Source organism: Pundamilia nyererei, unplaced genomic scaffold, assembly GCF_000239375.1.
Source record: "Pundamilia nyererei isolate P.nyererei 1_Seehausen unplaced genomic scaffold, PunNye1.0 scaffold00021, whole genome shotgun sequence".
NCBI lineage: Eukaryota > Metazoa > Chordata > Actinopteri > Cichliformes > Cichlidae > Pundamilia > Pundamilia nyererei.
Window position 1 is genome coordinate 2,808,064 of NW_005187422.1, and position 16,047 is coordinate 2,824,110.

The following is a 16,047-nucleotide window of genomic DNA, read 5'->3' on the forward strand; positions in this document are numbered from 1 at the left end:
CAGGGATGTCAAACTCAAGTCCTTGAGGGCCGGTGTCCTGAAACTTTTCCATGTGTCCCTGCTGCAAGACACCTGAATAAAAGTAGGTCAATTCCAAGTCTCTACAGAACTTGACTGCATGCTGAGGTGGCAACCCCTAACCCTGCTCAAGTACATTTAAATAAATGTAAGTGTTTGAAAAATGTACTTTTATTGCACCATGTTCATTCACTCATGAGCTGCTGTAACATGAATCAAATGGCTGAATCTTGCTAATGACCTAATAATTTTATTCAGCTGTGTTGCAGCAGGGACTCACGTACAAGTTTCAGGACACCGACTCTTCAGGACTGGAGTTTGACACCCATGCACTAAACAAAGTCTGTTGATGGGAAGCAGAATTTGTGACCTGGAGTCACTTTAATGTGTTTGGCACCCGATTGTTTTTGTTTCAGTGTACTTTTTGCCTTTCAATTATCCTTTCCACTGAGATGGACCCAGCAGTAGGTGGAAGAGTTTGGTTCACCTTAGATGGATTCTAATGGATATAGGCGGTATGCCACTGCCCTGCCAGCTGGACTACATAATGTATATGTATATATGGCTGGTTTCAGTCATTATGCAAATGTACTGTTTATAAGATTGGGGAAACCTGCAGTCAGCTGAGACTAAAGAAGTCACTTGGATGAGTGACGAAACGTTTCTCCCACAAAACGCTACGTCCAGATGAACAGAATCAACTTTTTGGAGATACATATTGTATAGTTTTGTCAATTATGGGAATCCCTCTGTTTAATGTTGTGGTCAATATTCAAATAGGAAGATTGTAACCTTCATTTAACTTTATTTTTTTAACCTATTAATGCTTTTTAAGGTTTTGCTGTTTTCACTGACACTTCCAAGTGCTTCCAAACACGTTATGATAAATACCTAAAAAGCACACTTTGCTGATAATATGCTCATCATAGGCTATTGTGAATAGAATTTTGAGCTGAAAAATTAATTTAATCCATTTTGCAACAAGGTTTAACATGACACAATGTGGAACAAGCTGTAAATACCTTCCATATGCACTATAACAAGGTGTTGATAATCAACTTAACTTGATTAATTAATGATGACCTCTGAGAGCCTATATAAAAGCACAAGTTATAATAATTTGCTGATGTCTTTCCTTCTTGGCACTGTGCTTACACAGGCCTGAATGCTGTGGACTAACAATGAGAAGCATCTGCTGCTGCTCATTACTCTAGGAAGGGTTACAGGGCCATTACCAAACTATCTGAAGTCCATGATTGTATAGTGAAAAGGATTATTGTCTGAGGAAAACAACATTCCAAATAGTTGCCAGTCTGCCCTGGAGTCGATGTCCCAACAAATTCATCCTAAGGTCAGACCACTGAATGCTCAGAGAAACTGTCAAAAACTGAAAGATTGTCAGGTAGTGGTCAGGTCACCACGGTGTTTGCGTTTAAAAAGGGAGACTGACCCACCTGTTCTCCGCTCAGACATTGGTTCCCTCATGTCAGGAGTTCTAGAACCCTTGCCACTGTCAGCCAGCGCGCGCCCCTTGTGTTTTTCTCTGTGTGTCATTCTGTGAGTTTTGGTTTCAGGTTTTGTTTGTTACTAGTTTTCCCAGTTTAGGTCTATGTTTAGTTCTGTCCTCGCCACTCATACCATCAGCCTTTGCCTGCATTTTGGGTCCTCCTGCACTAACACAACATGGCTTGCCCCGCAAACCGTGACACACATTGGACCAGGAACTATTCCTACGCGCCCCATTGGTTTTCAGCACCCTTTCGCTGGCCCCTGGTGGAATCCATTTGTGCTGCCCTGTCTGCCGAACCAGCACCTCCACACACCTCTGCAGGTTGGCTTTACATTCCCTCCAAATGTCGTCAGGAGGGCATGGTCTGAGCACACTCCTCCCTGCTTTTGGGCCATCTGGAACCCAACACGACCCTCCAACTTCTTTGATATGCCTTCTGGTGGATCTCTATGGGTTGGGCCATCCGTGAGTTCGTTTCTGCTTGTGACATCTGTGCCCGGGTCAGATCCTCCACCCAACATTCTGCTGGTGACCTTCAGCGCCTCCCTGTTCCCAGACATCCGTGGTCCCATGTTAATGATTTTGTCACTTCTATCTGTCTGTTAACAATCTCAACACCATCCTTACCCTTGTGGATTGATTCTACAAGGCGGTACATCTGGTCGCGTTATCCGCCCCCCCTTCTACGAAACGGACGGTCAAACTCTTTCTAGAACATGTCGTCTGGCTACATGGGTTCCCCAAGGACATCATCTCCGATATGGGGTCCCAATTCACCGCCAGGTTCTGGAAGGCCTCTTCCAGTCTCACATCTGGCTACCACCCTCAGAATAGGCAATATGGGCCAACCAACAATTGGGACGCTTTTGTGATGCTTCATCTCCACCTAATTGTCTCTTTGGCCATGTTATATACTTTCAGTGCTCAATATACCAAACAACATCGCTGTCAACATCTCCTGGACCATTCATTTCAACCACAGGACCGGGTCTGGCTCTCCACAAGACACCTGAATAGACATACCGAATCCAAGAAGCTCAATCCAATGTTTATTGGCCCATACGAGATCGCAGCCAGAGTCAGTCGGGTCATTTATCGGTTACATTTTTTATGAAGGTCCACCCTGTTTTCCACTTGTCACAGCTTAAACAACACATTACGTCCCCGCTGGCACTACGGTCTCCAGCCCCCACCCATCCAGAATCATCAATTGGGGTTAAACTGTCCGTGGAATTCTGGACTCTTGTCGCCGGGGCCAGGTGGTTCAGTACTTGGTGGATTGGGCTGGCTATGACCAGGAGAAATCCTTGTAAGATGCCTGAACCCTCAACTGGCTCCTTTTGATGTGAAGGAGCAGCAGCTATACTCTGAGTCTCTCCCAGATAGCTGAACTCCTCACCCTATCTAAGGGAAAAGCCTTCGGAGGAAGCCCATTTCCGCCTCTTGTATCCATGATCTCGTTCTTTTGGTCACTACACACAGCTTGTGACTATAGGTGTGGGTAAGGATGTAAATTGAGAGCTTCGCTTTTACACTCAGCTGTCTCTTCACCACAACGGACCGGTACAGCATCCACTTCACTGCAGCCACAGCGCCAATCCATCTACCAACCTCCTGTCACTCGTGAACAAGACTCCAAGATACTTAAACTCCTCCACTTGTTCCTAACCCAGAGTGCCCACTACCCTTTTCCACCCTTTTCATCTTAAGTTGTATTTATTAAAAAGAACCATCCACCTGTTCTTATCTTCTTACATAGTAAAAAATATTAATTGCTTGCTTGAGTCATCTTGTCATATAATGTACAAGCCAATGACACAAAATACCTTGCTTCCCATGACAGACTTTTGCAGAATGGGGATAACTGACTACAAGTCACACACCTTTCCCTGCATCACTTTGCTCATGTGTAACTGTGAATTTAAATATCCACCTCTTACAGGTATCCTCAGATGAGCAGCAGCTGTAGTCTGAAGTGAGTCAGCATCTCTCATGTTTAACTTTCCTTCCTTGTCGTTGTGAAGCCAGGCCCTGCTGTTGTTTTTTCCTATGTCATCCCTCAGGAGCTTTCTCTTTCCTGCGTGTAACCCACTTCTCCTGCCTACACACAGTTTCCAGCGAGGAAAGGGGGAGGAAGTCTGTGACAGACGTGGGAGGAAGCTTTCCAGAATAAGCCCACGATGCACTGCAAGGCTAATTTTGACTACATCACCTTAAATGCACTCTGTCTCACAGACCACAGATGGTTATTGCTCCCAAACTCAGGTGTTTTGAGGTCACACAAAGGCAACTGTTAAATTATCCAGCTGTGATTAAACACACTCTCTAAGCAGTTTATCCTTTAAAGCTTTACATCTCCTTTTAAAAACATGCCCCCTCACCTTGGAAAGGTACACTCTCCGCCTCTCTGTCCATTTTACTGGCAAGCTTTATCTGTCACACCTTTGATCACCTCACAAACAGAGACGATAAAGGACAAAGGGTGAAAATACAAAGGACCATCCTTCAAAATAAAATCTCCCACATTTTATTGTGCAGGGATATGTTGCCATAGCAACAGTTAGGCTTTTCTCAAGAGGTGCTGCTTTTGTTTTTTGGGGTTTGTTTTTTTAACGTCGTTTGCCTGTGATTGCTTATCGCTTGGTTTGCTGTTAATAATAGCTTATGAAAACGGATGAAAAACAAATAAAAGCGGTTGTGTTCCTATAGTCTGACCCCAGCGGGGGGCGGGGGGGATTTGCTAACAAGGCTGGGTAGTTTTCATCCAGCCCAGCTAACAGAGTGCATTAATTGCAATCTGTAACCAATTTGGTTTGCCATATCGTTTTTGTTTTTTTGTTTTTCAATTAACTGCTTGAACAGCTTGAGATCAACAGTAAGCCTACCAGCATCATCTGAAGTCATTTACAATCAGCATGCCTCCAACTTGAAACTTTTAATTAGGTTGCCTTCCTACTATCCCTCTGCTGTCACTGTGCAGGGACTCTAATCTGAATGTAAAACTAGTGAAACCTTCATTCGTTAAATGAAACATACTGAAATGCATTTTAATGAAAAATTGTGTCTTACGAGTCATTATTGTGTTATCAACCATCCATCCAAGTTTGAATGACAATGAACATAATTTGTGGCAAACAGGTTATCACGAAGGAGAAACATCTGAAGTCTCTCCGCTGGTCGTTCTGCTCATAGACCTCAGAAAAATGAATATGCAAATACTGAGATTGCAAAAGCTAACCTGAAGCCAAGGCATGGATCCAACTGCTAATAACATTTGATACAACAAATTAGAATACTTGAGATGACTAAACTGGATCCAACTGTGCCGCCATGCGAGTTAATCCCTTCTTAATCAAACTTGCAAGGAAGAAATCCAGCATTACTTTTCCTCAGGGACTCTACTCACTTTACTTACACATTTATTTTCACATTATTTATTTATTTCATTTTTGCTTTAAAAGATTATGTAAATCATTGATTTAATTATGTCCTGTTATTGAACACTGGGGCGAGCTCTTTATTCTCTTGAGGACAACCAAGGCTATGTGGGACCCAGCCCAAACATGTTCACATGTGTTTTGTAGACTTGGAGAGAGCATTATTACTGGCTATGGAAATCGTGTACATCATTGTTCTTTGTATGCTGCTGCTAAATGTCCATCTTTGCATATTCGCAGACTCTTCCATTGGTTGATCTTTATCTATAAATCTCTCCTTGAGCTGGTTCCATCTTATTTATGTGTTTATATGTGTAAAAACCACAACCAATACAACCTTCGTTCGAACAAAATCATACAATTGATTGTCCCAAAAATCAGAACAGAATTGGGGAAAAGGGCTTTTAAATACGCTGCCCCTGCTTCCTGGAATAATCTGCAGAAGGAACTGAAATGATCAGAATTGGTTACCTTGGGAGAGTTTAAGTCTGTCTTAAAGGAACGAGAGAACAGCTCTTTTTACTCAGTGTGATTGTTTTTAATGTACTCCTAATTTGACCTTGTATGGGATATTGTATTTGTTTTAAATGTTATATACCTATGTGGTATGTGACTTTTGTTGCCATGATGCCAGGTCTCTCTTGGAAATGAGATTTTTAATCTCAATGAGATTTTTTACCTGGATAAATAAAGGATTAATAATTCATGTCCTGTGGGTTAAAGTTATCCTGTGAGGGGTATTCACAGGATATGGGGTATCAGGCCAGTTCATGAAGGGTATTTTTTCACTGTAAAACTGTAGCAAGAGCTTGGTTTGTATTGCAGGCAGTAAGTTAGATTCATTCAGTATCCAGGGCTTCCCTTTTTGGCAGATGATGTTTTAACTTTTATGGACAGCTGGTGTCCGTTTTGGTGGTCTCAGGATATTTGCAGATGATGTGGTTCTGTTAGCTTCATCAAATGTTGACCTACAGCCTGCACTGGGGTAGACTGCAGCTGAGTTTGAAATGACTGGAGTGAGAATCAACCTCTGATTCAAGAGTGGCAGCTTGGAGTTGCTGGAATACAAGTGGCAGAAATGAACTTCCTCTGAAAGGTAACACAGTATAGTATGTCTTGAAATTGCCTTGTAAATTCCCGGTGCAGAGTGTCTAGGATGGATGAGAACCTGTGGAGGTGGTAAGAAGGTTGAATGTGTGGCTTCCTTCACCTTCACCAAGCTGTACATTTCAAGCACAAAAAGGCTCGTGCACTGCAGTTTAGTTGATTCATTAGACCAGTCACATCAACAGAAAAACTGAGGTCTGACAACATGGTTAACTTTTTGCACTGACTTACACACTTTCGGATGTATAATACAATGCAAGAATACCAGTTTCTGTTCAAGACCCATTTTATAACTATATCCTACATTTTCTTCAAAAGTTAATATTTTTCCCCATTTGGACAACCATCTGTTGTCACACCTGCAAGCTTGTCCCATGTGAGTTCCAAGTTGTCCAAACATGCATGGCATGGCTGTGATTTCCCCCATAATTCTGAAGTCACATACAAAACGCATACAAACATAAGTAGCTGAGCAGTGTCACAGCTCAGTGACAGCTCTCATCCAAAACTAAGAAAAAAAACATTGACCACTTTGGTGCAGCTGAAGTTTCCCGCAATGTCCTCAATTCTTCTTGTTATAGTGAGGTGGGAGAGAGGAACGTTCTCACGTGAGTGACTGAATGCAGGCTGGACAGGAAGGGTCAAGGGGCCAGATGGGGCTGTAAAATGCCCAAGTCTGATGTAGAAGGTGATTTAGCAGGAGGCTATCCACTGTCAGGGGTGTGCAAGACTAATGTGATCCCTTACATCTCTGAATAGCAATCTAATTTGGAAGACAACAGAGAAGATTCACATATGTAATAAAGGAAGGGATGTGTAGGGCAGCGGTCCCCAACCCCCCGGTCCATGAGTTGTTTGGCACCGCGCCGCGAGAGTTGAGGCTCGGGTGTGAAATGTATTGTTTTCAGGGTTTTCATCATTAGCTCGGTCTTTTCCCGTGTTGCAGTTGTGTGTCTTATTTTGAAATAAATATTTACGTGTTACCATAGCAACCAGAGAGCATTAAGGGGCAGAGAGGAGGATGTTATGCTCAATGTTGTTGGCGCATTTCCGGAGGTCACTGCTAATAAAGTTACACAATTACACAGTGAATTCGCCTTTATTATTATATTTACAAAATAGCACAGTTTTTGTCTTGGTCGTATCATTTTATTTTGTTGGATTTATCTGCAACACCCTAAAGGCTGGTCTGTGAAAATATTGTCTGACATTAAACCGGTACGTGGCGCAAAAAAGGCTGGGGACCGCTGGTGTAGAGGGTTGCTGCGACCCATGAAGATTCTAGGAGTAAGGTGAGATGAAAACACAGGATTTGCTGTTTTCATTATTTTCAAAACTAAATAAAAAAACTAACTAAAATCTAAATTCTACCTAAAACACTTTAGTAGAAGTTAATTAAAATGTTTTATCACTCTTAATTCTAGTTTTCAGCTTGGTTTCAGTTAATTGTAATAACCTTGGGTGTTAGCCAAGTAGATATGTATGTATCTATATGTATCTATAGTAACAGTTGACCACTGACCCTACCAAGCAGTTCCTTCCTGTCTCTCTCTCCATCGCTCTCTCTCTCTAAACTCTCACAGTTTTCAGCTATTTTAGGGCCAATACATCAGGACAGTCATTGGGAGTTTATAGAAGTGTACCTACTTACTTACTTATGTAACACTCTCATTTTAACATTTAAGCAGACTGTTCAGAGCTTAGACTTCACAAACCATTTTCCTTTAAAGCTTTTAATATTCACTTCTCATGAATCTCCACAGTAAAGACAGTAGTTCATGCAGAACTGATAGAGGGAGTGAAAGAACAGTGTATATGAATGAATGTCAAAAAATAAGGTTTAAATATGTTACAAGCACAACTCTTAGTGATGGAGGAGGTAGTCAGTTGTAGAAGTAGCAATAAAGCAGTCAAGTTTCAAAGATGAAAGTGCCTACTGAGCAGCAAATGTTTCCTAGGGGAATTTTACTTTTATGTTTTTGGGTTACTGTAACTACTGCAATAATATGTGTACTGCATTTGACTGCTGCAGATGTTAAAGGTTCAGTTCAATTTTTTATTCCTCTCACATATTTGTTACGTAACATTTTTAAAAACTGTCTTATCTGTCAAATTACACCTATTAGTATGACTTAGGCAGATGTGAAACATCTGGGTCTAAATCTTACAATGACACGTTTCAGGCATCAGTAAAGTTTTTTTTAGGATTTTGCATTAGACGGACTGATTTCCTCTTATTACTTATGGCGAGTAGTGTGTCAGCTTCTTTAGACTACATATTTGCAGCAGCATCCAACAAGCAGGAAAAGTGACAGTGGAACAGCAGAAGTAACTACATAAATGTTGTATTTGTCAGGATGGAAAATAATGTTCAAAGTTCTTTTACACATTTGACACAGGCTTCACATTTATATGGTGGACTTACTCGTAGTAAAGCAGCCCTCCTTTGGATGAATCCTGTTCTCCATCTCAGCTGTCAGGATTCATCCACGCTGCCCTCACACACTGACGGGAAACAGGTAGGATAAAAATTTCATCTCAGTGTCTGACTGAAGCTTTTCCTCGTGTATCAGAACATATCAGTTCTTTTTGGCTGCCCTCTTCGTCTGAGTGGGACAACAAAATACCCTTAGTCTGTATGATGTTTGCCAGATTAAGCAACAAGCTGTGTCTGTGTTTGTCGATTATTCGCACTCTGCTTGTTTGCAGCCCACATATTTGTACTGTCTTGGTGGACGGTGTTGGTGATTTCTGATCTAGCTGTCTGGGTTCATATACTGGTGACCACACACAAAGTCTTTCACACATACACATATTAGTGCTTGGTCTTTTTCTTAGGCTAAACTAACCACATGAGTTTCAAGCTTTGACGGTCTCACTTCTCATTCACCTGATTTGGTGTGACACTTGCTGCCAACCTGAAATTTGCATGTAAAAGGCTTAACCTTTCAATCACCACCACAGGCACCAGCTGATACAATCCACATCAGATCATTTAAATACTCCAGCTTGGTCGCTTGATGAACAAAGCATTCTCTAAGAGAGAGGGTTGCTTCTGTAAGCTGTCATTTAACATCAAAACAAATGACAAGTTGATCAAAAGAGTGATTAGCCTGTTTCATATGGTCAAGGACAGCTACATTAATGTTAGCCGCTAATTGAAGCTTTGTTAGCTTACCTCTGACTCTCCACATGTTTCTGCCATTGTCCGTATCTCCAGCACCTGTGGTACCATTAAAAAAACAAACAAGCACTGCCACACTTTCAGAACTTCGTCATCAGCTTGGTACCAAAGAAGCAGTTCCCTTATCCGTGTTATCAAAAAAAATCCTGTGTTCGACCATATGTCTTTCACCCAAGAATCAAACCACACATTTTAACTGAACCTAATGGTTGTAAACACACCCATGGATACGCTGGCATCCAGAATCCAATAAGCTCAGAATAACAACTGCCTAAACACGTCTGTCACAGAGACACTCCTTCACCGTGACAAGGTGCCGCTAGGACAGACTGACAGGACACATTATCACTATAGACAGCGGCATGTTGTTTCATGCTGTGCTGGGAAATCACAGCAGTTAGCATGCACACATACTATCTAGGTTGTTACCACAGTAACCAATGAAAATAGTTACACGATGCCTGAACAATTGAATCTGACGTGATCGCACGCTGTAATGTGGCACGGCATGCGCAATCACATACAGTACATTCACAGCTAAATGTATGTGGGTGTGACATGCAAATTAGATTAGAAACTGGTGTTGGGGAGTTTGTGTTTACCAGGGAGAAAGGGTCTAATAAAAGAAATGCATTGAAGGAAATACAGGATGCAACAATCTGGTGTTTAAAAGTCAGGGATCTTGTGGATCCTGACATTACATAAATGCCATGCTGAATTACTGGAATACCATGTTAAATGTATGTGAAAATGTATGTGAAAAAGCCAACTGGATGCCAAAACAAATGCCAACATCAAGCAGCTCCTGTGCCTGATCTGCATAAATATGTTTGCTTCAGCTTGTTTTTACAGGATAATCTGCTTGGGAGAAATCCCGCAAATAGACTAAAAACCATCTATATTCATCACCATCATGGTCCTGCAGATTACAAACGGGTTGTACATTTAGAATGAAAGAGACTGTCATCTTGGCTACTGCACCAACAACATTACAAGTGAAATGCAGCAGCAATCTTTGAATGTTCTGAAAAAACACATCATGTGATTTCTGCTTTAATCCTCCTTTCAAGTCTGTCTTAGAGGTTGGGCTAAAATCTGGGAAAAGGCTTCAGTAACCTCCTACACCAGGTTGTTTTTCAGTGGAGTAACCTATTTTTCATTATTTAGAGGTGAGATCAAACACATGGTGTGTTTATTCTGCTCTACAACTGACCCCGTGTGTACCCTCCCTCTCTCTCTGTGGGTGCACATAGGCATTTAAGCAAGGCATTGTTTATTGGCCAACAGCTCTCCCAGCACAGTCTGAATCAATCAGGGTTTGGCTCAAACAAGCCTTATCTGGTAAAATCCTCTATTTATATGCATGTTTGAGTTCAGAGAAGAAAAGACAAAGAAAAAAGACACCTTCTCAGGAGAGTACCAGCTATTAGCAGGAGAGCTAACTTAACATGGAGGAAGCGAACAGCAAATAGTCAGTAGTTTATAAGTATTTCACCCGCTGCACAAACAGCTTTTCCTTCTATCCTCTCAATACTTTTTGAAGGATGCACAAACTGGACTCAAGTGAGATGATGCAGCTGAAAAGGGTGGATTCAGTCACTGCCCTCTGGAATGCCCTCATGCTAATGTTAAGTCTAATACTTTCATTACACTTATAGTGCCTTAATTTGCTGTCAGTCAACTGAATTAATATTATTTCATTTCATCTCTCTTGTTAGCTCCGGTGAATACGAGGACTGCACTCACAGTGAGACTGAGAACAGGGAAATAGTGTGGCTATGCTCTGAAACCCATTCTTCTATATAACTCGGGCCACACAATAACAGTTTAGTGCTAGGGGTGGGTTTTAATAATCGATTCATCGATTAAAATCGATTCTGGCTTGGATAACGTGATATCGATTCATTAAAATCCTGAATAGATTTTTTATATAAATGTATTTTGCCTCCCTGGGAAAGTCTATGCCAGGGTGCTGGAAAGGAGAGTTCGTCCGTTAGTCGAACCTCGGATACAGGAGGAACAATGCGGTTTTCGTCCTGGTCGCGGAACACTGGACCAGCTCTTTATCCTCTCCAGGATACTTGAGGGTGCATGGGAGTTTGCCCAACCAGTCTACATGTGTTTTGTGGTCTTGGAGAAGGCGTTTGACCGTGTCCCTTGGGGTGTCCTGTGGGAGGTGTTGCGGGAATATGGGGTGTCTGGCCCATTGCTACGGGCCATTCGATCCCTATACAACCGTTGCAAGAGCTTGGTTCGCATTGCCGGCAATAAGTCGGACTCGTTCCCGGTAGGTGATGGGCTCCGCCAGGGCTGCCCTTTGTCTCCGGTTCTGTTCATAATTTTTATGGACAGGATTTCTAGGTGCAGCCAAGTGGCGGTTGGGGCTGAAAGCCGACAGCTCGCTGATTCTGATGTTTCGGCGGGTCCGCGCTTTGTGTTTACGTCCTTTTTGTACTGATTCTAAAGCTGTTAGTTTTATCTCTCTCCAAACTATATTGATTGAACCAGCAGCAAAAGAAGATCCAAACTAAGCTTCACATAAACATCGTCATGGACTCCCTCTGACTTTTGCTGTTTTGCTTCCACCACAATAAAATCACACTTCATGCACAGCTCTCTCTCTCTCTCTCTGAACAGTTTCCCGTCTATCCCCGAAATCAGTTTTCTGCATTATTTTCTTGCTTGTTACGCACAAGTCTACCGTTCTTACTAGGGGTGCAACGATATTCGTATCGATATTGAACCGTTCGATACAGTGCTTTCGGTTCGGTACGCATATGTATTGAACAATACAAAATTAGTAATTTATTTTATCAACTTTCCTTCGAACGATGCTGTCTGTGTTGAGCGCTCAGTGAATCTGCGTTCGACTACTCCGCCTAGGCTGCACTGTCGAGCCTAGGCGGAGTAGTCGAATGCAGATTCAAAATCTATCTCTGCCCTGCCCGTCGGGCTATTGTAGGAAGGAAAAATATATGTCAATGCTTTTGCATTCTTTCAGAAATGTGAAGAAGTGACAGCCAAAGAAAAGCTTACCACAAAACGTGTGAACTCAAATGACACTTAAATACTTTGGTTGATATTTGAAATAATATAAATGTTACAATGTTATAATGAACACACTTTTTTCAGCTATAATAAAAAGACATGTCAAGAAGGCCCCAGACATTCAGCATCATTCAGTGGTTCCAAATTCCACCACCAGGAAAAGGTAGCTTGAATTCATAACAGCCAGAAGCACTATCGAGTATATTGCCTTGTAATTAAAATACTGGGAAACCTGGGTTATGTGGTGCTTGGATCACTGCATGTTTCATATCTATTGTCCCATCACAGTTGGGGAGATTCCACTTCTCTCAAAGCCCAGAGCAATCTCCTTTCAATCAGGAGCTTTTGGCACAGGAAGACATTCGTCCACCAGTGTCACAATGTTTGAAACGGACTCAGGCGCAGACCAGAAATCCTTGGCAAAAGAGAGTGCGTTTATTTACAGTGAGACACCAGGTGCAAATATACATACAGTGTGGCAGGGAAAGGGATCCGGGGCTCCAGGGTCCAGGGGAAACAGGGATTAATCTTATACAAACTCCTCTCCTCGGCAGATTCCAAAAACACACACGCTCTCTCGGGTCCAGGGCAGATCTACACACACACACACACACACACACACACACACACACACACACACACACACACACACACACACACACACAGAAAGTCGTCCAGGTTAGAAACTATCTCAAACTCACAGATTCAGATTTACCAGATTCAGAGAGACTGACGCTGATGGCTCAACGATCCAGCGAAGAATGACACAAGTCCACCATCATAAGTAGTGCTCCAATCAGCTGGGATTGGCTGCAGGTGTGCCGGTGAGCACAGGTGCGTGGGCCAGGGGCGGGAGCCTGTAATGAGCACCGCCCCGGCAGAGGAGAGAGAGAGAGAGAGAGAGAGCAAAGCAAACAAACAAAACATGTTGCCTATCACAGAGTCAGCCAGCGAGGCACGGGGACCATGATAGCCAGGCTTTCCTATATCGCCTTGGTGACATCTGGCACAATGTACATCACAGTGGAGATGCCCACCCCGTAACTGGAGCCAATCATGTTGAAGGAGTCACCAGACTAACAACATCATTCAAGTTCAAGTTTAAAAGCTTAGAAAATTGTTACTTTGTTATACCTGGAGTCACCAGTATTATTACCTTAATAGTATCAATGAAACTGACTCCTACTAACCACAGTCATTTAGTAGCGTTTTTATATGGGCTATTTTATTTAGGTCTATTAAAAAAATAAAATCACAAACAAGTGTAACTGCTATTAAAACAGAGCCAGAAAGTCTTGGTAAACAATTTCAATTCATGAATAGCTTCTCAGTCGCCTAATGCTAAATGCATTGCTTTATTCTAAACAGACTTAACAGGAGTGTTCGCTTTTCACATTTTATTTTTACATAAATTACCCACCTCAGACAAATTGCTGAACGTTTCTTTGGAGAAATTGCCTCTCAGAAATTTGACCGATCCCGACAAATCCCAGTCCAACTCTCACCAGCAGAATGTTTATTGAATTGCTCATTGCTAAGTCGAGAGTACACTCGGAACCTGTCGGAGCTCCTTCACAAACCTGAGTGGCTCATGCAGGAGCTGCAACCTGTTTCTTGTAATTCACCTTCTTCTTTATAGATGACAGGTTCATGTTGAAAGTAGTGGTTGTTCTCTTCAATATTTCAAACTTCCACTTTATGTCCTGGTAACAGATGTTTTTTGACTGTACTTAAATACCATGAGTTTATTGCTTTAAGCTTCAAACTGTCGTCCCTCACCGTGAGTGTCAGCATCACAGCTGCTCTCTGTTTCTTTTACCTGATGTTGTCATGACTATTATTTCACATTTAGCTCAGCAGCTTGGTATGCCTGCTGATCAACATGCCAGGTATAAGTAACAATCAAACTTCCATTTTTTGTCCATCGTCTGACAACCGAAACGGTAAAATATGTTATGAGAGCAACATCACCGTGAATCGGACTCCATTAAATGATTGCGTAAATGATCACAGAGCTTTGGGACATCTTTCTCCTTCACTTTTCTGTTCTTTCGTATTTATTCTGCTATGTATGTACAAAGACATAGTCCCAAACTAATGAGTAGAATCATTAAGATCCAAATACTTCCTCAACCATACTTTAATTTTAAGTCCAATGCCTACAAAAGGGAGACAGTCGTCATGGCCCAGGTTGGCACACACTGGCTAGAATGGCAGTGCTTATTTCCTGTAGTGCTGATTGAGTCTGCAGATATATACAGTATCCAAGATGTAAATACAGCTGAGCATTTTGCTATATCCATCTTGGTGTTTTGAAACTGGATATCAACAGACAAGGTCTGACAAACCCACAGACACTGCACACTCAAATGCAAGCTAGTAGATAGAGTCACCCCAAAGCACAGCCTGCTTTAGCCTCCTTTTTGACCCTAATGGGACCATCAAAAACATTGTGCTGTATTAAATAAGCCTTGCGACTGATACCATTAACTCATCAGAAAAGGCTTCATGTACATAAGGGTTGTGCTCTCACACACTTCTTGACAAAGACTAAAAATAAATAAATATATCCAATGTTTAATTTCAATATCCAGCTAATATTCAGTCGCTGTTCCTTGATTATGCTAGGCTAATCATTAACCACTCTCCCTCTCTACATGCAGTAAGAGCTGCACAGGTGGATACAGGTGGATGGTGCTACGTTAGCCTCACAGCAGTGCTGGCTACTACAACTTTTCTGGTGGGAATCCAGCTGATTACAGCTGAACAGTTTTTAAAATATTCAACTTTACAATTGAATTTTGAGTATCAGTTGAAAGCACTATTCGCCACACCTAAAGAATAATCTGTGCATAAATCATTTGCTACTGTAGTTTATACATAAGATTCCTTCTTTTCTTGCATTGTACAAATGAATAGCACCTTCCTTAAAATTTCACTAAAATAGTTGTATCAGTAAGTAAAAGTCAAATATCTCATATACAAATTCTGAATAATAAAGAGTTCAACCAAAATTGTAGTTAGTCTCTGCTGCCTTTACAGCATAAACTGTGACAGGATGGATAACTAACCTGTGATTGGGTTTGAAAAACAAGAAGTGTACCTGATAATGGTTAACAACATGTGACATGTGATGTTTTTGTGTAATGTATGTATGGTCAGAGGGTAAGATGGCGCCGCCATTGCGTGCAATAGGTCGGCAGCCTTAACCCTCTCAAGGCAGGCGTTGCAGATTTGCAACAGTTAAAAACTAACAACCTGATTACCCCACATACATATTTTATGAGGTTTTTTTACTCAGAAGTATCACTGCAGGACTGTGCATTAGCAACAAAAAGTTTAATTTGAGCCTGAGAGGGTTAACCTGAAATTTCCCCTGTGGGACTAATAAAGGTATATCAAATCAAATCAAATCAAACTCTTTCTATCCATTCATAATGCAGCTGGTGACATCCTTCCTGTCTTCTTACACCTATCGTCTAACTCAAAAGCACTCTGTGTGCTCACTAGATGAAACTGAACATTTAAACGCAGCAGTAGGGCTGTGCGATATGACCAAAATCTCATATCCTGATATAAGACATCTATCGTCCTGATAACGATATAAATCACAAAACATTTACATTTTCTGAAAGTTCTGTGAATCTCGGGCAGCTCGACTTGCGTGAAGTGTTTCCAGCTGGGCGTTGTGTACCTGGAGTCGAGTGTTTTAACCGATGCATGAAACGATACATTTTTAGACA

At 41.7% G+C, this 16,047-nt stretch overlaps 1 protein-coding gene across 7 annotated transcripts in view; it reads right to left on the reverse strand.

The window, feature by feature from the left end:
• The window catches only part of klhdc8a (kelch domain containing 8A), a 66,766-nt gene that overhangs the window by 32,342 nt on the left and 18,377 nt on the right, over positions 1-16,047 (reverse strand). The window contains exon 1 of one of the 7 annotated variants that reach the window (XM_005726675.1): positions 12,777-12,885. The exons of 5 other annotated variants lie outside the window; for them this stretch is intronic. Coding sequence is in view for 1 of the 2 variants with exons in the window: in XM_005726672.1 (XP_005726729.1) it covers positions 8,498-8,540 (43 nt within the window). In the remaining variant the exon portion in view is untranslated. Of the gene's footprint in view, positions 1-8,497; positions 8,548-12,776; positions 12,886-16,047 lie in introns of those variants that run through there. One more of the 7 variants, XM_005726672.1, reaches the window with a different exon arrangement.